Here is a 26,137-nt window from a genome sequence, read left to right as displayed (position 1 = left end):
ATTTTATGTCTATTATATCTTAAAAAATATTTTAAAATCGTTTGCTAGAAGCTGTAGCTTCTATTCATCTCTTTCCCTTTTATGTATTAGAAATGGGTTAGAGCTCCAAGGGAGCACGGGTAAAACCTAGACTGGTACTAGAGGCCCCTCTGTGTGTTTAGCTGTGTTGAAAGAATAAAGTATAGAAAAGCAGCTTTTGCAGCTATCCTCACAAAAAATGTAGCACACACACATTCTTCAAGGTTTCATCCAAAGCTTTAGCCTCCTTGGTTGTTGCTGTCATTAAAATGCATAACACATTGGTTTATTTATTGTTAGAAGTTACATTTTCATTCTTAGACTGGAAATAATTGTGAAATAAATTTTATAAAGGGCTTTGAAATCAAAGGTTTTGTAGTTACTATTGATGAGAAGAAGGATAACTATGCCCCTTATTTCTGCCCAGGAGACTCTCATTTAATTCTGAGATAAGTAATCTCATTTTGTAGTTAAAAAATTGAGAGATAGGTATTAGTGACTTACCTGAATTTATACCACAAGTAAGTAGCAGAACTGGGATTCACCTCCTGTCTGTCTGACTCCAAAGGCCATACCTTTTCTAATGCAGTCAACTTTTATCATTTCCCTTGTCTTCCTCAGAGTTCCTTCCTCTGTCTTGAGTTAGGATTTTAAGTTAGTTCGTGGACAGTTGGGATTCGCACTTTGGATTATGAAATAACTGGACATTTGAATTAAACTGGAGGTATTTAAAGGATAATTGTTTCTTGATGAAAAAATTACTGAGCTGTGTGAAATATTTTTCCCTTTAGCTTTCCAGTTTCTTTTATCTTTAGTTATCTGTAGATAAAAACCCCACTCTAGGCCATGTAGAATGCTTCTGTATAACAATTCTTCATGATATTTTCTTGAGCTGAGTTAGTAAACTTTTTATACACTGATAGTGTTCTTTCTCCACAGTGAAAAAACTACCCATTTTGGGGGTTGATGTGGAAAAAAATAAGGACGGAGGTATAAAAATTAATGATTGTTTATTCAGCATTTTACCAACCAGATATTTGGAACAAGGCTAGAAAGCAGCTTTTTAAATCTCTGTTACCTCCTTCCCTCCCCCAAACTTTAGTCAGATCCAGTCCTTTAGTGTCCTAAGGTTTTAGAGTTAATTTCGGGGTAGGTGGGAGGGGGTATGGGAAGCTATAGAGAACCTTAAAAGCATTGATGATTTATAAGATCTGGTTACTCTTGTTTTACTTAGAGATCTTAGGGGAGAAATGGAAGCCTGTATTTACACTTGTGGCTGCTTCATAGGTCAGTGAAAGTCTGATGTTTGCAGTTGCCTTTTTTTAATGTTATTTATCCTTGCATATACTGGACAAAGTATTTTTACCATGGCTAAACTTGTACTTTTCACCATCTACCACAAAGTACCAAGGATAATAATGATTTTAGGCCACAGGGAGAAAAAAGTTTCTTATAAATGTATATTTATAGTTCCATTTTTGGGCAAAAATATTTTCAGAAAAACCTGTAATACTAATAAAAAAAAATTTTTTTTTTTTTTGGATGGTGGAATACACTAGGACTAATTAGAATGTTTTTAAAATATGTGAAAGTAAGTTTTTAATCCTGTGTTCTTACTACAGAACAAATTTAGATTAATTAGGAGTCATAGGAAATCTTTTAAAATTTGGGGTTTAAAAGTTACATATTTCTGTACCAAATATTTCTGCACTAAAACTTTTTAGTATAGAAAAAGTAAAACTGGTGTCCTCTGTAGTGGGGGAGAGGGGTAGATATGGAGAGCTAAGGACCTTAAAATGGTAATTTTTACACTCTTCCATCCAGTAAGTTAAAGAAGGTAGGTTCAAAAGCAACTATTTACTCTTGACAATCTTGTGCAAGACTTTCTTTCGTAAGAAATGTGACGATTGTGTCAATTAGGTAAAATATGGAATCTAACATACAAAAGTGAAAATGTAATTTGTGTTTTAGAGATTTAGGTTAAAAATTTCAGAAAAATGGAAGATTTACTGTATTGGGAATACAGACCAGTAAGATACTTACGTAGATTTAAAAATGTAAATGGAGAGCTCATTTGCAGGAGGTACTTGTAAATGTTTATGTGAATCCTATAAGAGAGCTTTCTGAATTATTTAAAGCCACTGATGACTCTGAAACAATTATGTCACAGGATTATTGAGAGATTCAAGTGGTGTTATGGATGTAAAAGTACTCTCAGAAGTGTAAAGTGCAAAATGAATAGATGTAGATAAATTTAAAGAGAAATTTTTTTTGAAAAATATATAGTTGTACTTTGTAAAGTTGCACTTTGGAGCAAACTAAGCAGAAGAGACAAATTGAAGAAGTCATTAGATTAGAAGATTCTAGCGAGGCATTTAAGCTTTGGGAACTTTCATGGGAAGAGAAATTAATAGATGCCTAGAGCTTTCACCATCCTAGTGGATAGTGTAGTATTTCATTCAATTTTGCTTAATTCAAGTGACAATTTATGGGCCTAAATGCTTTTAATGACTGGATTTTCTTTTTATCTGGACAGAACCCATGTAGCCTTGAGGAATAGGAATAGTACGGCAGTGTTCATCTATAGATGAATAGATTTATCACTTTGGATCTAACATACATGGAGTTGGCAGACATAAAATAGGTGTTTATTATTTTTCTCTAATGACATTCCTGTAAAGCCAGCAAGCCATTATACTATTGGTCAAAGTAGTGTTATTGCATTAAAAACAATGAAGTTAACTTTTGTTATTTCCTTGTCTTAAATATCCTTGAAACTGATTAAGTCCTTGATAAGCACAGACTCATATTTTTACTAGAGTAGACAATGTCTTGAAAAGGGGGGTTTCAAAAATTGTTATAGGTAATACTTTAAAATAGGTTTTATTCTTGCTCACATAACTAACATTTATTTTCTGTTTATTTTTAAGACGAGCAAAAATCAAATTAAAGTAGATCTTGTAGATGAGAATTTTACAGAATTAAGAGGAGAAATAGCAGGACCTCCAGACACACCATATGAAGGCAAGTACTTTTTTGTGTATCAAAATATTGTGCATAGTAGAACTTGTCTGAAACATTTAAATCAGAATAATCATAAACAGCTATAAACTATATAGGTGCTAACTTTATTTTGCTTAGGATATACAGCAATTTTTAAATAAATTTAGATATTTACCTAGACCAATTTTCTTACTGAATTTAACTAATCTTTTCCTTTTCCTCAAATAGATTTAGCAGAGTTAAGTTATAGGTTATACAGGTTAGAACTTAACAGTGTAAAACAGGTGATACGTTAAGCCTCTAACTTAAAGAGGCTATAGACTCTCAGTTGTCCTTCCCAATGGTATTTATCACAAACTTGGCCTTAAATTTTTGACTGATAAAATGTTTTGTTTTTAAAACTCCTCTTGCCAGTTTCTCATTTAGCATTTCATTCATTCATATGTCTTTATATACCAGCTGTAGACCAAATATTTAATTTTCTTTATTTAGAGGAGCTTTGAGTGATTGTTTAATAAAGACACACAGAAAAGTTGCTGAACTTTTTGTTCACAATCTAAGTCTGTAGCTATTTAGACCGTGGAATTGGGTGGTAATATATAGAAAGAAGCTTTATAGTGTTTTAATTCCTCATTAGTCAAATCTTGAGTAATGAGTATTATTGTAAATTTGGGTTTATAATGTAATCAGTTTCTTCTGTATAATAGGCATTCAAGTATTGGTTTAATAGAAACAATAACAGAATTTGTAGTAATATCATTTATTGAGCTCTCATAGAAGCCCTACATATAGTTTCTCGTTCAGTCCTTGTAACAGATCTTATGAAGTATAAGTACAGTTACTGCTCTTTCATAGATGAAGAACCTTAAGCTCAGAGAAGTTAAGTAACTTGTCTAAAGTCAAACATCTAATAAGTGGCGGGGCTGGGATTTGAGTCCTAACAGCTTTTGACTTCAAAGCCTAAGCTTTTAATCACTCTGCTTTTGAGTAAATCAGAATTGACTGAATATAGGAAGTGGTGATTATGTCTACTTTGAATGTAGCGTTTCTACATTTCTGTAATGAGCAGTTACCAGAAAACTTTCAGAAAAATCTAGTGTTCTAGAATATTGTTTCCATTCACATTTTTTAAACCCTTAGGATGTCTCTGCCACATTCTACCAATTCTTAAATGATAAAATTGTATTTTCTTTTTTATGGTTCATGACATGAGCCATTGCTAGACATCACCATTTAATTTTTCATATTGTTATTGAGTGCCTAACATATGCCAGGCCTAGTGTGGATGTTTTCATGGGTGCTATTTTGTTTAAGTCCTTTTGACAATCATTTGACGGAGAAGAGCACTTCAACTGCCTTATAAAAGTCAAGTGCTTGTCTTAATAGCAGATGTTCTACGTAGCTGTAACAACATACTAGCTTCTAGAAGGTAGGCAGTATACATATCCTTGAATTACTTTTTTAGGTTGTTTGGACATATTGCTAAAATATAGAATAGGGCAGTAACAGTATCATTCTAGAGCTCTTCCAACAAATTGATTTTGTAAACAAGGCACGTACTGTCTTCTTAGTAACCTGTCATAAGTAGGTGATTTTTTGAAATTTGGATAATCCACATATATTTGTAGGATAATCACATTACAAATATACCATATTCTTTATTGATTAGAAACAGATTTGATCATTTTTAAGTGCGTGTTTCTCCTGCTGCTGCTAAAATGACACTAATATTTTGATAAGCTTTGTTTTAATACGCTTTTATTATGTTTGAAATAGGTTTATATTTGGGATAGATTAACTTAAATTCTGTTGTTTTTTATCATAAAACTATTGAAGAGAAGCTTTTCATTTTGTTTAGGAAAAGCACCATTCAAGGACATAAATTAGATTCTTTTACTTTCAAATTTGTACGTGGGTAAAATATTTTGATAATATTTATTGCAAGCTTTTACTGTTTTTTGAGGGTTTTTTTTTTTTTTCTTTTTAATCCAGTCCTTAAAAGCTAAGGCAAAAATCATCATTAAGAGGGAGCTCTTTTATATAGTATTTAATCAGATTGAAGGGCAGAATAGCCATGGAAAAATCACCTTATTGTACATGTTGCTTAACTCAATTTTCTTAATTTCTTTTGCTTTAATAGTTTATAGGCAATGTAAGACTTTTTCTAAGAGTTTTACGTTTAGTTCTTGAGCCTTCGTTCCTAAGGGTTCTTTTAAATTTGTGGAAACTTTGTTGATTTTTTTTTTTTTTTAATCTTACCCATTTCCCCTTTGCATTAAGTTAAATTTAAAAATTACAGAGTTTTAATATTAAAAGCTGTTTTTCCATAGGTAAATGTTTTATAGTGAAAGCAGTTATAACATGAATAAGATAACTTATCATAAAGTTTCCTTAGTTGCGTTGCCCTCATATATATCAAATAATTTTTAATACTACAGTAGTCATACATTGAAAGTTGTCAAGTAATAATGCCAGGTAGTATATTAATAGCATGTGGAGTAGAAATAGGATTTGGGGGACTTTAGAGTTCAGCATTGTTTATGTAATTCCTCTGGAGCTCTCACACTGCTTTTAAAAGGTTGTTTTTGGACATTCAACAAAGAGGAACCTTGTATGAAAGGTTAAAGAGAAAATAATCAGGAATTTAATCAGAAAAAATGAAATTCCTAGGAAGGAAAAAGAACCTGTGTATTACTCAGGCCAAATTTATATTTGAGCCTAGCAGTATCAAATCAATACAAATAGTTATCTCTATATTTACAAATTTCCTCAGGGCCCTTCTCTTACCTGTCTTTTTTTGTTGTTGATTCTTTTGTTTTGACTACTTTTCTTTATATTTCACTGCTTCCATATGCTCTGTGATCCAGGCATCCACTTCAACTCATGCATCAGCACTATGGAACTTTATTAAAATAATTAGTAAGAGGAGAAGAATTAGAACAGAAAAGGGCTTGAAGAAAGTGGTACCAAGTGAAATACTCTTACATTTTTCTCTCAGAACAATACTCATCCATTTGTAACAATGGAGGAGAGAGATTTGAGAGAATCCAGGATGACTTAGGAAAATCCAGTCCTCTTTTGACTTTTTCATTGTGGAATTTTGAAGTCTATAATACCCATTGTGCAGATTTTATTTTCTTTTACTTTTATTATAGAAATTTCCGACATATACAAAAGAAGGAGAATAGTACAGTGAACCTCCATGTATTCATCACCCAGTTTTAATAACTATCAACCTATGGCCAGTTTTTTTTTTATATAATTTAATCCATCCCTTGATTATTTTGAAGCAAATCTGAGACAAAATTTGATCTGCCAGTATTTTTGTAGCACAGTTTAATTTGCTGTGTTTTGTAATTGTCCATATTCTATGTTAATGGGTCATAAATTCTTAAAATTGGAAGGTTTCTTAGAGTTAGGATTCAAATCCAGCCTCTCATCCAGTGCAAGACTTCCCCCATCAGAGTTTCCTGAGAGCTGGTTATCATCTGCTTGAATAACCAAGCTATAGGAAACTAGATAAACTTTTTTATATATCTGTTTAGCTGCTGGTTATTCAAGGTCAGAAGAGAATGTTGCCTTCCATTTATAGATTGCTAGTTAAAATTTCTTTGTAAAGTTTTACATCTTCTTTAGCCATTTAAAGGAAGAAACAATAATTTTTTGTCTTCATGCTGACTACTTGTCTTGTTTTTGGACATTACTTTCAAAATTTTGGCATGAAGTGTTAACATTTTATTTAGGGTACAAGTTTAAAAGATTGGGACATTTTTGCATTTGAGAGAATCCGTTAGAATTAGATTTTTCAGTTTATGGGATAATCTATATTCTTTGCCTCTGTACCATCTATGCCTTTTGTACCTCCTTGCCTTCTTCTTTCTTTATAATTTTCCTGTTATTCAGCAACTCTTAACAGAGTGGATTAGAGAAAGCAAAAGGAAATGGTTTTTACTAGTATATCAGTACTAGTTAATTGTACTGATGAAATCTTGGGCATTGGATTGTCTATAGATTTGATGTACTCATTTATCTCTGTATGAAATTGGGTATTCTGTATGCTTTCAATAACCTTTAAATTAAAAACTTGTATTTTTGATTATTTTCTTTTTGTGTTATCAACTCTAAAACAAATATGTTGTAATTGAACGTAAAGTAATACATGTTTTCAAAAGTTCTGTCAGTATTTTGGCAGCATATATTTGAGGTGAGGAGCATTATTAACTTTGTTTTCCCCCATCTTTTAGGAGGAAGATACCAATTAGAGATAAAAATACCAGAAACATATCCATTTAATCCCCCTAAGGTATAGTAAGTCTATTTTTGTGCATGAACTTTAAAAATACATTACATTTCTTGGCTCGTTTTGTTATTATACATACTTTGTGTTTATTAAAATTACAGATTTATGAGTTTATTGTGTGTAACTTTAGTGTGGACAAGATTTCAGGTACTGGCAGAAGCTTTGCTTCTGGATTTAAAATTAAAAGCAGGTTTACTCAAAGGCAACCAACAAGGGCTTTAGACAGGAATAGAATGTGCATCTTATAATGGTTTAAATGTTAGGTCTGGAAAAGCTTGCAGTGTTCTAAACTTAGAGGAACCTTAGATGAGTAGAGAAAGCTTCTTGCCTAAAAGACATATGCTTTTTAGGGAAGTGTGAATTCTGCATTCATTTAACAATTATTTGAGTACTGTGGGTCCATAATATAACAATAAACAAGACTGATACCATCCCTTTTATGGATCTTGGATTCTAGCAGGAAAAAAAATAATTGAACAAGTAATTACAATAGCAGTGAATGTTAAAAGAGGGACTGGAATGCTCTAGGATGATGTATACTGGGGGAACCTAACCTAAACTTATGTTTTGACTGAACAGCTTTCTTTGTATCTCTTCTTCTGCTACTATCACATTAGTTCAGACATTCAACTTTATTACTTCATTTGCCTGTTATTTAGTCTTCCTTCTGTCTTAGCTACTCCTGCTTATTCTTCACACTGCCGTTTTATATATCTTCATGAAGTACAGTTTTGATCATGCTTCTCTTCATTCCCTGTTAATAAAGTTGAAACTCCGTAGCTTGGCATTTAAAACCTCTTACAACCTGGCTCCGACCTTCTTTTTCACCCTACTTTTCTTCTGTCTCCCACCCCCCAACATGGGCCCCAATTTCCATCCCAGATTATTTGCTATTTATTGATGATACTTACTCTTCCACTCTTATTCTGTCATTTTTACTTGTTTTTCTCTCTTCTCTCATCCATATCATTTAAAATTTTAGTCCTCTTTTGAAGTCTGTGTAAAATAACACTTTCTCCATTAACCTGTGCCTGTCAGATTACCTCCCTCTACTCTCTCAACAGCATTTTGTATAATTTATGTAGTACTGGGACATGTATTATTTTGGGAATGTATCTTTCATTAGCTTTTATGCTTCTGAGGTCAGGGACTATATCCTGTATACACTTTTTTGTGCTCTGTAGCTTCTAACAGTGACCCTTAAGCATATGATTGCAATCTCTCAGAGAATCTTCCTGAATTGATTGATTCAACTTATTGGTTATTCATATATAAGAACAGACATGGTTATGGAAGTTCCAGGATGAATTTGGATCACCTGCTAGTTTGGGATGGTTATTATTCTGTTGCTTACGTGCAACTATTTCCTGAAAAGCTTGGTTGATTTTTTTCCCCCCTATTATAAAAGTAGTTCATGTTTGTAGAAACTTAAGGAAATTATGTAGTAAAGTATAAACAAGAAAAAAAAAATTCAGTTATGACCGCCTGGAGATGACCACTATTAAGCTCTGATTTTGTATTTATGACGATATTTTCTAGATCATTCTCATCCTCTGGCTTGTATCTAGGTTATCAGTGTTATCTTTAGGATGAGCAGGTAGCCTTGAGGGTACTTTAATTATAGATTACCATGAATTTAAGTAAAGGAGATTTAAAAATCGTTTAGAGATAAGGATGACCTTGTGGCCTAAAATTCTTTTTAAAAAATGGAAATGAGAAAGGAAGAAAGAAAAGAAAGCCCTCAAGAGAGACAGCTTTCAGCCACAAAAGTATTACTATGAAATAATGATAGTAGCTACTGTCAAACCTGTTTTGCCATAGAATTGTATGTGCTTTTCCTGAAACTGCCTTTACAGTAATAAATGAGGGACCTGGGAATTAAAAGTTAAATATAACCCAGATCCCATAAGGCTTGGGTAACCAGTGTGTTAAACCACTGTGCTCTACTTCCTTGATCATGATAAGGAAAGAGAAAGGGCAGGATATCCGAAGCAGTGAATATGACTTTACCAAGAGCAATCAGCCACAGCTCAAATTTTGCTTTTGCCACCTAACTAGCTTTGGGATCCTAGACAAATTATCTAACCTCTCTGTGCCTCAGTTTCCTCATCTGTAAAATCCGCTCATAAGATTGTGAAGATTAAAGGAGTTAAGCCATGTAAAACACAGTATTTCAAGAATTCTATGAAACATTTTTTTCACATTTTTAACATCTCTGAAATCAGATTGCATCTTAAAATGGATAGCATGTCATAATTTAATTGGCAGTTTTTTCTTTCTCTAGCATATGTAAAATAATGGTATCTTGAATAGTTGATGCCTGAGAGTCAATGAGATATAATACTTAGAACGCTACTTGGCACAAAGTTAGCACTTGGTAAATATTAGGCAGTATTAACCAATGACTACCACTTTAAGAAATCCTTCCTGGAATAGTCTTTTGGCATCCTTCTGTAACATCATTTTAAAATATAATTGCATTGACACTTAAATTTGTTCTGTAAATTGGAACTCATACAATGCTGGTGGGAATGTAAAATGATGTAGTCACAATGGAAAACATTGGTCAAACTGGTAAACAGAGGAAACAGGATTTCCACTTCTAGGTATCTACCCAAAAGAAATGAAAACATACGCCTGCACAGAAACTCATACACAAATGTTCATACCAGTGCTATTTGTAATAGCGAAAAATGGAAACAATCCAAATGTGCATCAACTGATGAATAAATAATAAAATGTAGTAAATTCATACAATGGAATATTATTCAGTTATAAAAAGGAATGAAGTACTGATAAGTGCTACACTGAAAACATCATGCTAAATGAAAGAAGCCAGGCACAAAAGGCCACATATTATATTCCATTTATATGAAACATTAAAAGAGGCAAATCCATAAAGACAGAAAATAGATTGGCGATTGCCCTAGGACTGGGAGTGGAGGTGGGGAGGAATGTGACTGTTGATGGGTACAGAGTTTCTTTTTGTGGTGATGAAATGATTAAAATTAGATTGTGATGATGGTTGCAGAACTCTGGATGTACTAAAAACCATGAAGTTGTACGCTTTAAATGGGTGAATTTTATTTCAATAAAGCTGTTAATTTTGTTCCTCTATAGTTATCCCAAAGTGATTGGATAGTCCCAGCCTCTGTTTTAGGCGTTTTGACATATTTCGTTTAGTTCTTGAAATAGCTGCTTTTTTTTTTTTTTTAAACTTATTCAAGATGGATTTATTAAGGTCTTATGTACTTGAACATTAGAATTCACTTAGGAAAACTTAAAATCTATCTTGTTGTTGAGAATACATGCAACCAAACATACACCAATTCAGCAGTTTTTATGTGTACAGTTCAGTGACATTGATTACATTCATCTAGTTGTGCAACCATTCTCATTGTGCTATTCTGAGTTGTTCATCCCTCATTAACATAAACTCACTGCCCCCTAAGGTTCCTGTCTAATCTTTTGAGTTGCTGTTGGCAATTTGATTCCATATAGATAGCTCTTAAAAGAGCATAATGCTTAAAGCAGATGTTTCTTACTAGTTAAGCTAAAATATTGTTTCAGGGGATATTTTTGGTTTAAGGTTTAAAGATTATCTCAGGGCAGTCGTTTCAGGGATTCATCAAGCCATCATGTCCCCAGAAAGTCTGGAGCCCACGAGAATATGAAATTCTGGTCTGCGTTTTCCTCCTTTTGATCAGGATTCCTCTATAGAATTCCTCAGTCAAAATGTTTATAGTAGCTGGGCACCATCCAGTTCTCTGGTGTCATGGTGAAATAGCTTTTATTAGCCTCCTGTCTTTTTTTTTTCTTTTTATAAAATGAAAAAACTAGACTCTAAGTGAAAGAGCTGAAAAATCTGACTTTGAACTGAGGTCTGTCTTGATTTCAAACCCGTGTTTTTGCTGCTGCCTCATACTGTGAGATTTTAAAAGGTCTTTCTTAAGTCAGCCCAGATTTGTCTCCCTCTGGCTTCAACCAGTTACGTGTAGTTGGAATTTAGCATTTTAAATATGGCGCGCATCCCACTTACACCTCATGAGGTGGGGAGGAGAGGAGGGGAAGGGTGTAGTTGGCAAACAAATACTGAAGATGTGCGTTATTTGTATAAAATGTGGTTTATTGGTGTTACGGATTGAATTGTGTTCCCCAAAAACGTGTATCACCCTGGCTAGGCCATGATTCCCAGTATTGTGTGACCCATCCACCATTTTGTCATCTGATGTCATTTTCCTGTGTGTTGTGAATCCTGCCTCTGTGATGTTAATGAGGCAGTTATGTTAATAAGACAGGAACTCTATCTAAAAGATTAGGTTATATCTTGAATCAGTCTCTTTTGAGATATAAAAAAGGGAAGTGAGCAGAAAGACCTCATTACCAAGCAGGGAGAGCCAGGAGCACACACATCCTTTGGACCCCAGGTCCCTGTGCCGAGAAGCTCCTAGACCAGGGGAAGACTGATGACAAGAACCTTCCTCCAGAGCCAGCAGAGAGAGGAAGCCTTCCCTGGAGGTAGCGGCCTAAATTCGGACTTCCACCTTCCTAAACTGTGAGAGAATACACTTCTGTTTGTTAAAGCCACCCACTTGTGATATTTCTGTTATACCAGCACGAGATAACTTAGACATTTGGTTTGAGTTTACTGATTGGTAAATATAAAATGGAAAGAATAGTGAACGTTTGAGTAATTTTCTTTCTATACCATGTGTTCACATATTTTCTGGAGATTTGGTCGTGCAGTTTCCTCTTCCTTGATGGTATAAACATACCTTCATATGTGAAATTGAGTGTAAACACCAGTTTTAATAACCTTTAATGAGTACCCATCTGTGCATGCATGTTTAAAATAAACTAGCATTTTCCATTGTATAATAAGTGAGTTAAAGCTAGTTTAATATTGTAGTAAGTTCTTGAATGATGAGCTTGAAACTGGAAGATCCCAATGGAAATATGAACTCACATTACCTACCATAAAGTAGGAGCTGAAATGCCTGTTAAAGTGAATAAAGTATAGGATGCATTCTGTAGGAGGAGATAACAGTGCTGATAATGGTGTTGTAATATAGATGATTAAGAATAATCTCTTTCATTTCTCCTGAACAAAACACTGCCCGATCCTGCGCCATTCTCACAATCATTGTTATGCTTAAGCCTGTTGTTGCAGCCACTGAGTCAGTCCATTTTGTTGAGAGTCTTCCTCTTTAAAGACAGAGTAGAACTACCCCCATAGGGTTTCCAAGGAGCATCTGATGGATTCGAACTGCCAACCTTTTGGTCAGCAGCCGTAGCTCTTAGCCAGTGCGCCACCAGGGCTCCCAGTATGGCTCAAGGTGGTTATAATAAATGTCATTGTATTGTTTTTTTACTCTTTTTGATTCTACATTTTTGTTGATACAAGACAGGAATGGTAGGACCATGAGTGATAAAATAAATGGATATGAATTGGGTATAGACTAACAGGACAAAATTCTGGGATACACGGGGGTACTAATTTGTGACATTAAGGCATGAGAAGGGTAGGGAAACAAGTGAAAAGCCTGAAAAAGGAAGTTGTTGTTGTTAGGTGCCATTGAGTTGGTTTCAACTCTTAGCAACCCTATGTACGACAGAACATAGTGCCATCCTCACAATCATTGCTATGTTAGAGCCTATTCTTGCAGTCACTGTGTCAGTCCATCTTGTGGAGGGTCGTCGTCTTTTTTGCTGACCCTCTATTTTACCAAGCAGTTTGTTTTTGTCCAAGCAATGGTCCCTCCTGATAATGTCCATAGTACGTGAGACAAAGTCTCACCATCTTTGCTTCTAAGGAGCATTGTGGCAGTACTTCTTCCAAAACAGATTTGTTCATTCTTCTGGCAGTCCGTGGAGTATTCAGTATTCAATATTCTTTGCCAACACCATAAGTCAAAGGCATCAATCCTTTTTTAGTCTTCCTTATTTATCGTCCAGCTGTTGCATGCATGTGAAACGATTGAAGATATCATGGCTTGGGTCAGGCACACCTTAGTCCTCAGAGTAACATCTTTGCTTTTGAACACTTTAAAGAGGTTTTTTTGCAGCAGATTTGCCCAATGCAATACGTCTTTTGATCTCTTGACTGCTGCTTCCATGGGTGTTGATTGTGGATCCAAGTAAAATGAAATCCTTGACAGTATTGTACTTCTGGAAAGATCTTGAAATGTTCTTTTTAGCAGTGACTGCAACGCCGCTCCTCTTCAGTTTATCATTCCTGGAATAGTAGGCATATATGATCGTCTGATTCAAAATGGCCAGTAACAGTATTTCAGCTCACTAATGCTTAGGATATCTATGTTTATGCCCTCCCTTTCCTTTTGGGTGAATTCCAGTTTTCCTAGATTCACTGTGATGCTGCTTATTGGTCCACTTGTGCAGACTTCTGTTTTCTTTATGTTGGGGTGTAATCCATAATGAAGGCTGTAGTCTTTGATCTACATCAATAAGTGCTTCAAGTCCTTTTGACTTTGCGCAACAAAGGTTGTATCATCTGCATATCCCAGGTTGTTAATGAGTCTTCCTCCAATACTGATGCCGTGTTCTTCTTCATATACTCCAGTCCTCAGATGATTTGCTCAGCATACAGATTGAGTAAGTATGGTGAAAGGATACAACCCTGATGCACACCTTCCCTGATTTTAAACCATGCAGTGTCCCCTCGTTCTGTTTGAACAACTGCCTCTTGGTCTATGTACAGGTTCCTCCTGAGCACAACTAAGTGTTCTGGAATTCTCCTTCTTTGCAGTGTTATCCATAATTTGTTATGATTTACACAGTCGAATGCCTTTGTCAGTAAAACACAGGTAAACATCTTTCTGTTATTCTCTGCTTTCAGCCAGAATGCACCTGACATCAGCAGTGATGTCCCTGGTTCCACATCCTCTTCTGAATCTGGTTTGAATTTCTGGCAGTCCCTGTTGATGTATTGCCGCAACCATTTTTGAATTATCTTCAGCAAAATTTTACTTACATGTGATATTGACACCATTCGATCATTTCTGCATTCTGTTGGATCAGCTTTCTTTGGAATGGGCACAAATATAAATCTCTGCCAGTCAGTTGGCCCAATATCTGCCTTCCACATTTCTTGGCATAGGCAAGTGAGCACCTCCAGCACTGCATCCGTTTGTTGAAACCTCTCAATTGATTTGGGTCAATTCCTGGAGTCTTGTTTTGCACCAAGTCTTTCAGTGCAGCTTGGACTTCTTTCAATATTGCTTTCTGAAACGGCCAAATGTCAACCAGTTCTTTTTGGTACAGTGACTCTGTGTATTCCTTCCATCTTCTTCTGATGCTCCCTGCATCGTTCAGTATTTTGCCCATAGAATTGTTCAGAATTGTAACCTGAGGCTTGAGTTTTTTCTTCAGTTCTTCCAGCTTGAGAAATGCTGAGTATGTTCTTTCCTTTTGGCTTTCTGACTCCAGGTTTTTGCACATGTCATTATAATACTTTGTCTTCTGAAGCCTCCCTTTGAAATCTTCTGTTCAGCTCTTCATCATTTCTTCCCTTTGCATTAGCTACTCTATGTTGAAGAGCAAGTTTTAAAGTCTCTTTGGACATCCATTTTGGTCTTTTCTTTCTTTCTTGTCTTTTTAATGACCTTTTGCTTTCTTCATGTATGATGTCCTCGATGTCATCCCACAACTCGTCCGGTCTTTGGTCATTAGGTTTCAGTGCATCAAATCTATTCTTGAGATGGTCTCTGAATTCAGGGCGGATGTATTTAAGGTCGTACTTTGGCTCTCAAGAACTTGTTTTAATTTTCTTCATCTTCAACTTGAACTTGCATGTGAGCAGTTGATGGACTGTTCTGCAGTTGTCCCCTGGCCTTGTTCTGACTGATGACGTTGAGCTTCTCCGTCATCTCTTTCCATAGATGTAGTTGATGTGATTCCTGTGTTTTCAGCCTGGTGAAATCCGCTTCATCATTTACATTGTTGCAAAAAGATGTTTGCAATGAATAAGTCATAGGTCTTGCAAAATTCTGTCATGCAATCACTGACGCTGTTTCTGTCACCGGCGACATATTTTCCGACTACAGATCCTTTTTCTTTTTTTCCAACTTGCATTCCAATCACCATTATTTATCAGTGCATCTTTATTGCAGGTTTGATCAATTTCAGACTGCAGAAGCTGGTAAAAATCTTCAGTTTCCTCATCTTTGACATTAGTGGTCAGTGCATAAATTTCAGTAATAGTCATATTAAGTGGTCTTCCTTGTAGGCATGAGGATATTATCCTATCACTGACAGTGTTGTTCTTCTGGATAGATCTTGAAAGGTTCTTTTTAGCAGTGAATACAACGCCACTCCACTTCAATTTGTCTTTCCTGGAATAGTAGGCATATGATCTTCTGATTCAAAATGGCTAAAACGAGCCTGTTTCAGCTCACTAATGCTTAAGATACCTATGTTTATGCCCTCCCTTTCCTTTTGGGTGACTTTGTTTTCCTGGATTCGCTTTGTACATTCCACGTTATGATGATTAATGAATATTTGCAGCTGTTTCTTCTCATTGTGAGTTGTGCTACATCCACAAATGAAGGTCCCAAAAACTTGACTCCATCCACGTCATTAAGGTCGACTCTACTTTGAGGAGGCAGCTCTTCCCCTGTCATATTTTGAGTGCCTTCCAACCTGAGGGGCTCATCCTGCATCACTATTTCAGACAGTGTTCTGCTGCTGTCCATAAGGTGTTCACTGGTCAGTTTGTTTGTTTTTTTAGAAGTAGGCTGCCAAGTCCTTCTTCCTTGTCTTAGTCTGGAAGCTCCACTGAAACCTGTCCACCAAGGGTGACCCTGCTGGTATTTGAAATACCGGTGTCAAAGCTTCATGCATCATTAGCAACACACAAGCCACTACAGTACAACAGATTGACAGATGTGTGGTAGGAGGGAAGAAAAAAGTAGTAGTTGATGATAAAGAAGAACAAGAAGAGAGGAGGAGTAGGAGATAAATAGTGGTGGACCACAAAAAGAACTGCTTGTAAGATAGTTACTTATTTCTGTACTGAAGGATAATGGAACATTCTTTTTTTTTTCATCTCTCTTTTTATTGTGGTTTAGGGATGGATTAAGGACAAGTTTCCTATTCAGTAGTTGATGCACAAATTGTTCTTTGACATTGCTTGTAATCCCTTCAGTGTGTCAGCACTTTCCACATTTCCATTCATTCAGTTTTCCTGTCCCCTCCTACCTTCTCCTCTTTGCTTTTGGGTATATATTGTCGTTTTGGTCTCATGTAGATGATTGCTGTAAGGAGCACTTTTCTTCACTTGCCCTATTGTTTGTTTATAGGCTTGTCTATTTGGCTGAAAGCTGATCTCTGGGTTTGGGTTCATTTCCAAGTTAAAAGGATGTCTACGGTCCATAGTCTTGGGTTCCTCCTGTCTCAGACCAGTAAATCTGATCTTTATTATAAATTTGAATTTGTTCTATATCCTTCTCCCCCCAACCAGGACTTTCTATTGTGATCTTGATCACAGTGGTAGGTAGTGATTGCCCGGTACCATCTACTTCTTCTGGTCTCAGGTTGATGTAGGCTGTAGTTCCTGTGGTCCATTAACTCCTTTGTACTGATTGTTTCCTTGAGACTTTGGGTTTCTTCATTCTCCTTTATGGTGGGGCATTCTCTTGAAAGTTAAATTTCTTTATTTGGATCATTTACAAATTCAAAAATACTCCTAACTGTAGATTGTAGTACAAAGTAAGAATCTGTTTCATAATTTCCATGGTCCTGGTATTTCCGTTGTAATGTATAGGTATATTTGTTTTCATGTTTAGTATATAGAGAATCATGTACTGAAGATCCTTCTTTAAAAACAAGACACAGTTCCCATAGCCTCAGATCACATGCCTAGCCCATAAATCTTCTGACATCTTCAGTGGTAATTTAAAAGTCTATTTTCCAATCTTGTTGAAAGTATTGAATCAATTTTTGTGAATTGGTTTTTTCGTTTTGATGTGAATTCCTTGAGTTATTGGAATTACGGCATATAGTTATTTTGTTTTTTTGTGCTTTGAACTCAGTGAATGGTAAATACTAAGATGTGAATATTGTGCCTATATCTGCTATGGAGAAATGCTTGTTGCATGTAAGCTGTCTTTGTGTGCCTGTCTTATTTAACCTGCACTGCATTCGAGAGAGGTACTAGCTAGCTGTATAATAACAGGTTTGTCATTGGTCATAATGTTAATTGCACATTCATTCAGTGCCAGGCACTTCTAGATGCTGCGGATACTCTAATAAACAAGATAGATACAGTCCCTTTCAGGTAAGACTAAACAGATAAGGAAGTAATTATGGAAGTGTGATCAGTACTTTGACATAGGGGAAAGTACAGGGTGCTGTGGGGAACAGGTCAAGAAGAAGTGATATGGAAGTTGCACCTTGAAGGGTAAATAGGATCTAGCCAGGGGAAGAGAGCATGGAAGTGTGTTACTGAGAAAACAAACACATATGAAGGCCCAGAGGCAAAAATACTGAATGTGACTCACTGAGCAGTAGGGTACCAACACAAATCAGATATGTTTTTAAAGGTTCTGTTTGGTTTCAATGTGGAGAATGGATTGGAGGGAGCAAGACTGAAGGCAGTAAAGTCAGGAGACTGCAGTTACCTAGGTGACGAATGAGTCTCGCCTGTTGGCAGTTCTTTTGGGTGGAGAGATGGATATTTTGAAAGCACTAATATTATTTTAAGACAAAAAAAAAAGGATCAAATGCAGCCATGGATGAAGGAGTGAAAAGTATAAGTTTTAGGTATTTTGAAGTCATTGGTGACTTAAAGTACTTTTTCAGATAGCACATGAGCTAGAATGAGTATGCCATAGGAAGTAGAGAACAGGTGGTGTAGACAAATCAGAAAATCACAAGGAGAGAAGTGAAAGCTTTCTACATAGCTCCTTTCCGTAAACAGGTTACATTTGGAGCACATACTGAAGAATTAATTTTTATAAAGTAATTAGAACATTGCTTGACACGTAGTAATTAATCTATTACATGTTAAATTCATGAATTTGAGCTCAGATAGTCTTTGTGACCTGTGACAGATATTATAATAATTATAACAGTAGTAGTAGTATCATTAAAGTCCTTCAAAAGCACATGAGTAAGAGCCGATAAATTAGATTTCATTTCATGGTGGTCTGAGGAAGTTAGCATTTTCGCATTATTGGTTTCTTATTCCTTTGATGTGGAGGCAAATGGTAAAGTGATTAAAGACTCAGATCTGGAATCAAATTGTATGGGTTTGCATTTTGTTCTATTGCTAACTAGCTATTTGATCTTGGGTAAGTTTCTTAAGGAGTTCTTGGGTGGTACAAACAGTTAACACACTTGGCTGCTGACCAAAAGTTCACCCACAGACACCTCACAATCTGCTTCCAAAAATCAGCCATTGAAAACCCCATGCATGGAGCTCAGTTCTATTCTGACACACCATGAGTCACCATGAATCAGGATCAGCTCGACAGCACCTGGTCGGAAGTTTTTTAAAACTAAGCCTCAGTGTCTCTTCAGTATTTGACATATTATAGACCTTCAAATATTTGTTGAGTTATTAAGAATTTTTTTTCTGAGAAAAAATTGTTACAATCTTATAGCCTCTTATTGTGCTTCCAGGCATTGGTTTTGCTTTCTTTTTTCTTCAAACCTGTTCTACACTCTAATTTACACTAGGAAAGGTGCCGCTTGCTATCCTTTTTTTTTTTTTTAATGTACCAGTTTGTCTACCCTTTTGTATTTCTGATGGCATCTAGCATTATGGTTGGTAAATTGTATAAACACCTAGTAATTGTTGGGTTTGTTTAAAGGTTTAAAAAGAATGTTTGTCAGTAACAACATTTGGCTTACTATATGCTTGTCTTCCACACCTTTCCCTTCGCTTAGGCAAAAGGATGTAAGTATGGATAATTTTTTTTTTTAATGAGGATTTCTTCTTTTGTAGTTAATTCTATTTAAAACTATATATATTTTGTTTATTACTTAAAAACTCAAGTGTGCTTTATATTTTAGGTCCGGTTTATCACTAAAATATGGCATCCTAATATTAGTTCCGTCACGGGGGCTATTTGTTTGGATATTCTGAAAGATCAATGGTAAGAGATTTGAATTCACCTTCTCTCCTCTCACATATCAATATCAAGACTATATTTAGAGTGTTAAATGTGCAGTTGCCTCAAAACATAACCATTTATTATACTTATGTTTTGCCAATAATTTAAAAACTTTATAAAGTTTCTTTAGTATGTGACAGAAAATCTAATTGAGGTCATAATTTATATTTAAAGAAAGACTTGTTAGGTGATATCAGAAATGCTAGCTTTACATTTTGAAGTCTTGGATTTGTGAAAGACTAAAAAGGTGAGTATTGAAACAGTGAATTCAGCTTTGACTTACATGGAATGTAGACAACAAAAATATTAGAAGTTGTGTTAATCGAACAAAAAAAATTCTGACATTACAGGGAGTACTGTTGTAAGTAATGTCTTCATTTGCATAGCACTTTATAGTGCTTTCACTTTGTTTTTCTGGTTTAATCTTAACAGCATAGTGTTTCAAGAGTTCCTACTCTGAAACTAAATGCCCGGATTCCTGGCTCTGCCATTTACTAAGCTGTGTGGTCTTGAACAATTTACCTAACATCTCTGTGCCTTAATTAAGGCATAGTTACAGACCTCATCTGTAAAATGAGGTCAGTAATACCTACCTCATAATGGCTATTGAGGAGATTAAATGAGTTCTTTTATGTAATTCTCTTAGAATAGAACCTTGCATATTCTAACAATGATGAATATGGTGGTAGTACAGGCAGAAGATACTATGTTAAATATTAAGTGATGTTTAAATCATTTAACACATGATTTATAGATGGGAATACTACAACAACAAGTATAAAAAGCCATTCGAGTAGAAGGAAGCAATAAACAAAATTAGAAAAAATTGAGTGGATGTACGTTGTGACCATTTTTCCCTCTGATTTTACTCTTTTCCAAGAGAAGGAAAAAGAAAAATAGGGAAACATTGGGTGAGAATTCATGGAGCTGAGATCCTATTTAATGTGCTTAACCTGGCTACCTAATCTTCTGAAAATTGTTTTTAAGTTGTGTTTGATTCATTAAGAAAGGGAAAGAGTGAAACCTGAATAAGGCAGAACAGAAATGACAACATTTAATGTATGAGTGATTTGATTATTTAGTTACTGAATAAACAGACTAAAGTTGCTGGCTTGGTTTTGTTTTGTTTTTCTATTCTTAATCCTCTCCCTCAGTAGATCCTCTCTTGGGATCTAGTCTCTTGGTTTATATTCCATACTGTTACACATCGAACAGTGTGGAATAGACCTATCTTCTCTGTTACTCTTTTGCTTTGTGACTTTTGGCAATTTATTGAACTTCGAAGCCTCAATACATTTGGTACTCTCTGTCTGTGGGTCCCACATCTGTGAGTTTCATATCTGCAGATTCACCCAATCGTGGATTGAAAATATTTAGGGGAAAAAAGGTCCAAAAAGCAAAACTTGAATTTGCCATACACTGAGCACTACGCTTAAACCACTTGAATGAAATGATGTGTACGCATACCCTGCTGTGGCCTCCTGCCATTTCACAGATTCTCATTCTCCAGTACTCGTTTGAGCGTGCAACATTGAGAAAACATAAAGTGTAAGCATTAACAACTATTTTCATTGTATTAGGAATTACAAAGCTAGAGAGGATTTAAACTATACAGGAAAACGTGTGTAGGTTATATGCAAATGCTACACCATTTTATTTAAGGAACTTGAGCAGCCTCTGATTTTGGTATCTGCGGGGTGGGGGAACCTGAAACCAATCCCTTGTGGATATTGAGGGACGACTGGTATCTGCGGGGTGGGGGAACCTGAAACCAATCCCTTGTGGATATTGAGGGACGACTGGATATTGAGGGACGACTGTGGATATTGAGGGACGACTGTATCTTCAAGACCCCGTACAGTTGTCTCATTCATTTATACTAGTGGATATTTGCAGTAGTAGAGAAGAAGTCATAACTTTTTTCATGTGCTTCCAGAACATCAGTCTTCTGTTCTCCGCCCCTTCCTATTCCTGTTCATAGTCTCCTTAACTAATTCCTCCTCATCTCCTAGAACTTTGCACGTTAGAATGCCTCAGGGATAAATCTTGAACCTTTGCTTCTTTCCATCTAGACTCAATTCCTTGGTGAGCTCATCTGATTTCATGGTTTAACCATTTATGTACTGTCAACTTACAACTTTATCTTTCCTGAACTCCAGAGTCACATATCCCTCTACCTGCTTAACATCTCTACTTGAGTTTGTCATCTATTGTTGTTAGGTGCTGTTGAGTCGGCTCTGACCCATAGCAACCTTATGTATAACAGAAGGAAGTGTTGCATGGTCCTGTGCCATCGTCACAATCATTGCTATGCTTGAGCCCCTTTTTGTAGCCACTTTGTTAATCCAGAATAGGTAATAGGCATCTCAAACTTAAACATGTTAAAAGTTCAGCTGATATTCTTGTAACCCAAAACCTGCTTCTCCTTTATATAGTCTTCCCCATCTAAGTTATTGGCAACTCCATCTTTGCAGCTGCTCAGACCAAAACCTTGTCATGATCCTTGTCTCTTCTTTCTCTGGTACAGATTCTTTGTGTAAATGCTGTTGATTAAACTTCTAAAATCTTACCAGCAGCTCCACTACTATCACCCTGGTCCAAACCACATTACCTCTTATCTGGATGATTGTAGTAACTTGCCCCACTGCTTCTGACTTTTGGCCTCACTCAGGCTTTTCTCAGCAGCCAGGATAATACTCCTTCCCTTTTAAAAACAAAGCTCTCAGACTGAGACCTTCCAGTGGTTTCCCTTTTTTGCTCTGTTAAGCCAGCAGCACTCCTACTTCTGCCAATTTCCCTGTAGCTAGTTGAAAGATTATGGTGTATATGTAGGGAAAGAACTTGCATTTTTGTAGCGAAACATTTTTACGAACTATTTTTTTTCCTAAGGCAGGTGAAATAGCTGAATTTAGTCTGTTTTACGTATATACAAATCAAATACTAAAAGATATCAAAGGACACATCAGATAAAATAGGTGAGACCAGATATCCATTGGTCTCTCCTCCCCAGCTTTATAGAGGTGTAATTAACATTTATTGGATATCCAAGTTTAAATGTGAATGTTTAGATGTTAGCACTGGAATTTGATAGATAAAAATACAGGATAGTACTCTTATTGAGGAAAATGATGAACTGCATAAACGTTGGATAATTTGGGACATGTGTAATAGAAAATGGAGCCCTAGTGGCACAGTGGTTGAGAGCTTGGCTGCTGGCCAAAAGGTCAGCAGTTCAAATCCACCAGCTGCTCCTTGGAAACCCTATGGGGCAGTTCTACTCTGTCCATAGGGTTGCTATGAGTTGTAATCAACTTGAGAGCAATGGGTTTTGGCGGGATACATGCGCAAGGAAGCCTGGTGGCTCAGTGATTAAGAGCTCAGCTGCTAACTAAAAGGTCAGCAGTTCAAATCCACCAGCCATTCCTTGGAAGCTCTATGTGGCAAAGTTCTACTCTGTTACAGGGCTGCTATAAGTGGAACCTACTCAGTGGCAACAGGGTTGGTTTTTTGGACACATGGAGGAGCTGTGATGGTGCAGTGGTTAAGTACTCAGCTGCTATCTGAAAGGTTGGTGGTTCAAACCTACCCAGCAAGTCTGCAAGAGAAAAACCTGGCAATCTGCTTCTGTAAAGATTACAGCCAAGAAAACTGTGCGGGACAGTTTTGCTCTGTAACATGGGGTGCCTCTGAGTTGAAATCAACTTGAGACCACCCAGCAACAACAGCATATCTGCAGTTGGCTGTCATCCATTGTGGTTCAATCTATCAACACCAGCAGTACCTTACTAAAGCTAAATATATGCCTAATGGCCCAGCAGTTCCATACTTAGATATGTACTGAAGAGGAATCAGTGCATATATACACCAAAAGACTCATTACAAGAAGTTCATAGCCTCTTTATTTGTAATACCCTCAAACTGGAAATAACCCAAATGTCTGTTAACGGGAGAATGGATATATGGTGTAATATATTGGAACACTACATAGCAGTAAAAAAAAAAAAAAAAGACAGTATTATTGATAAAAACAACATGGATGGTTCTCATGGACATGTTGAGTGACAAAAGCTGGACACAAGAGTACTGTATGATGCTGTCTTTATGACATTTAAGACCAGCCAAACAAATACATGGTGATAGAAATTAGAATGGTAGTAGGGTAGGAGACGGTTGTGAATGGGAGGGGTACAAGGGAGGCTTTTCAAGTGCTGGAAATATTTTATATCTTGATCCAGATAATGGTTACTTGGATGTATACATATGTAAAAGTTCATCCATTTGGTACAGAATTTTACTTTGCTTGTTATACCTCAGTAAAGGACTCAATACAAAAACTACCATTTTCTTTAAGAAGCATTCAGTGTTTTGAATAAACATGGATTATTCACTGATGATTTTCTGGAAGATCCTCAACAAAATAATCAACAATATGAACAATTCATGTGATTATTCTATATATCAAAAGCCGTATTGAGACCTCGTGAGTGAATATTTAATTACCTTATATTAACTATGCTTATTGATTTGAGACTCAAGAAAAATTAATTTACTCAGGATAGATTTGTTTCCCCCACATGTCTGTCAGTTTGTCATACTGTGGGGGCTTTCGTGTTGCCGTGATGCTGGAAGCTATGCCACCAGAATTCAGATACCAGCAGGGCCACCCATGGAGGATAGGAAGGACCTCGCAGTCTACTTCTGAAAACAATTAGCCAGTGAAAACCTTATGAATAACAGCAGAACATTGTCTGATAATAGTGCAGGAAGATGAGTCCCCCAGGTTGGAAGGCACTCAAAAGATGACTGGGGAAGAGTTGTCTCCTCAAAGTAGAATGAATCTTAATGACGTGGATGGAGTAAAGCTTTCAGGACCTTCATCTGCTGACTCAAAATGAGAAGAAACAGCTGCAAACATCCATTAATAGTTGGAACCTGGAATGTATGGAGTATGAATCTAGGAAAATTGGAAATCGTCAAAAATGAAATGGAACGCATAAACATCGAAATCCTAGGCATTAGTGAGCTGAAATGGACTGGTATTGGCCATTTTGAATCAGGCAAGCAAACAGTCTACTGTGCTGGGAATGACCACTTGAAGAGGAGTGTGTTTCATTCATCTTCAAAAGGAACATTTCGAGATCTATCCTGAAGTACAACGCTGTCAGTGATAGGATAATATCCATACACCTATAAGGAAGACAAGTTAATACGACTGTTATTCAAATTTACATACCATTAAGGCCACAGATAAAGAAATTGAAGATTTTTAGCAGCTTCTGCAGTCTGAAATTGATTGAACATGCAATCAGGACGCATTGATAATTACTGGTGATTGGAATGCGAAAGTTGGAAACGAAGAAGAAGGATTGGTAGTTGGAAAATAGGGCCTTGGTCATAGAAACAATACCAGAGATCACGTGATTGACTTTTGCAAGACCAATGACTTCTTCATTGCAAATACCTTTTTTCGCCAACATAAATGGCAACTATACACATGGACCTTGCCAGATGGAGTACACAGGAATTAAATCGACTACATCTGTGGAAAGAGATGATGGAAAAAGCTCGATATCATCAGTCAGAACAAAGCCAGGGGCTGACTGTGGAACAGACCATCAGGTGCTCATATGCAAGTTCAAGTTGGAACAAGAAAATCAGAGCAAGTCCACGAGAGCCAAGATACAACCTTGAGTATATTCCACTTGAATTTAGAGACCTTTAAAGAATAGATTTGACGCATTGAACACTCATGACCAAAGACCAGACAAGTTGTGAAATGACATCAAGAACATCATCCATGAAGAAAGCAAGAGGTCATTGAGAAGACAGGAAAGAAAGAAAAGACCAAGGTGGATGTCAGAAGAGACTCTGAAGCTTGCTCTCGAATGTTGAGCAGCTAAAGCAAAAGGAAGAATTGATGAAGTGAAAGACTTGAACAGAAGATTTCAAAGGGTGGCTCAAGACAAAGTATTATAATGACGTGCAAAGAGCTGGAGATAGAAAACCAAAAGGGAAGAAAGTGCTCAATTTTTCTCAGGCTGAAAGAACTAAAGAAAAAATTCAAGCCTCGAATTGCAATAGTGAAAAATTCAATAGGGAAGATGTTAAACGACATAGGAAGCATCAAAAGGAGAAGGAAGGAAATACAGAGTCGTTATACCAAAAAGAATTAGTCAACATTCAGCCATTTCAAGAGGTAGCATATGATCAGGAACTGATGGTATTGAAGGAAAGAAGTCCAAGCTGCACTGGAACACAAGGCTTCAGGAATTGATGGAATATCAATTGAGATGTTTCAGCAAACAGATGCAGCGCTGGAAGTGCTCTCTTGCCTATGCCAGGAAGTTTGGAAGACAGCTACCTGGCCAACCGACTGGAAGAGATCCATATTTATGCCTATTCCAAGAAAGGTGATCCAGCCGAATGCAGAAATTATCAAAAGATATCATTAACATCACACGTAAGCAAAATTTTGCTGAAGATCATTCAAAAACGGCTGCAGCGGTGTATTGACAGGGAACTGCCAGAAATTCAGGCCAGATTCAGAAGACGACGTGGAACTAGGTTGATTGCTGATGTCAGATGGATCCTGGCTGAAAGCAGAGAATACCAGAAGGATGTTTACCTGTGTTTTATTAACTATACAAAGGCATTTGACTGTGTGGATCACAACAAATTATGG

The 26,137-nt window shown here is 36.3% G+C and overlaps 1 protein-coding gene across 2 annotated transcripts in view; it reads left to right on the top strand.

Moving 5' to 3' along the window:
• Window positions 1–26,137, top strand: part of UBE2K (ubiquitin conjugating enzyme E2 K) — a 62,477-nt gene that overhangs the window by 26,178 nt on the left and 10,162 nt on the right. The window contains exons 2-4 of one of the 2 annotated variants that reach the window (XM_010591425.3): window positions 2,949–3,042; window positions 7,266–7,324; window positions 19,355–19,437. In XM_010591425.3, coding sequence (XP_010589727.1) covers window positions 2,949–3,042; window positions 7,266–7,324; window positions 19,355–19,437 — 236 coding nt within the window. The remainder of the gene's footprint in view (window positions 1–2,948; window positions 3,043–7,265; window positions 7,325–19,354; window positions 19,438–26,137) is intronic. The other variant, XM_023549804.2, reaches the window with a different exon arrangement.

This window comes from Loxodonta africana, chromosome 5 (genome assembly GCF_030014295.1).
Source record: "Loxodonta africana isolate mLoxAfr1 chromosome 5, mLoxAfr1.hap2, whole genome shotgun sequence".
Classification (NCBI taxonomy): domain Eukaryota; kingdom Metazoa; phylum Chordata; class Mammalia; order Proboscidea; family Elephantidae; genus Loxodonta; species Loxodonta africana.
This window is presented reverse-complemented; position numbering and strand designations above follow the sequence as displayed.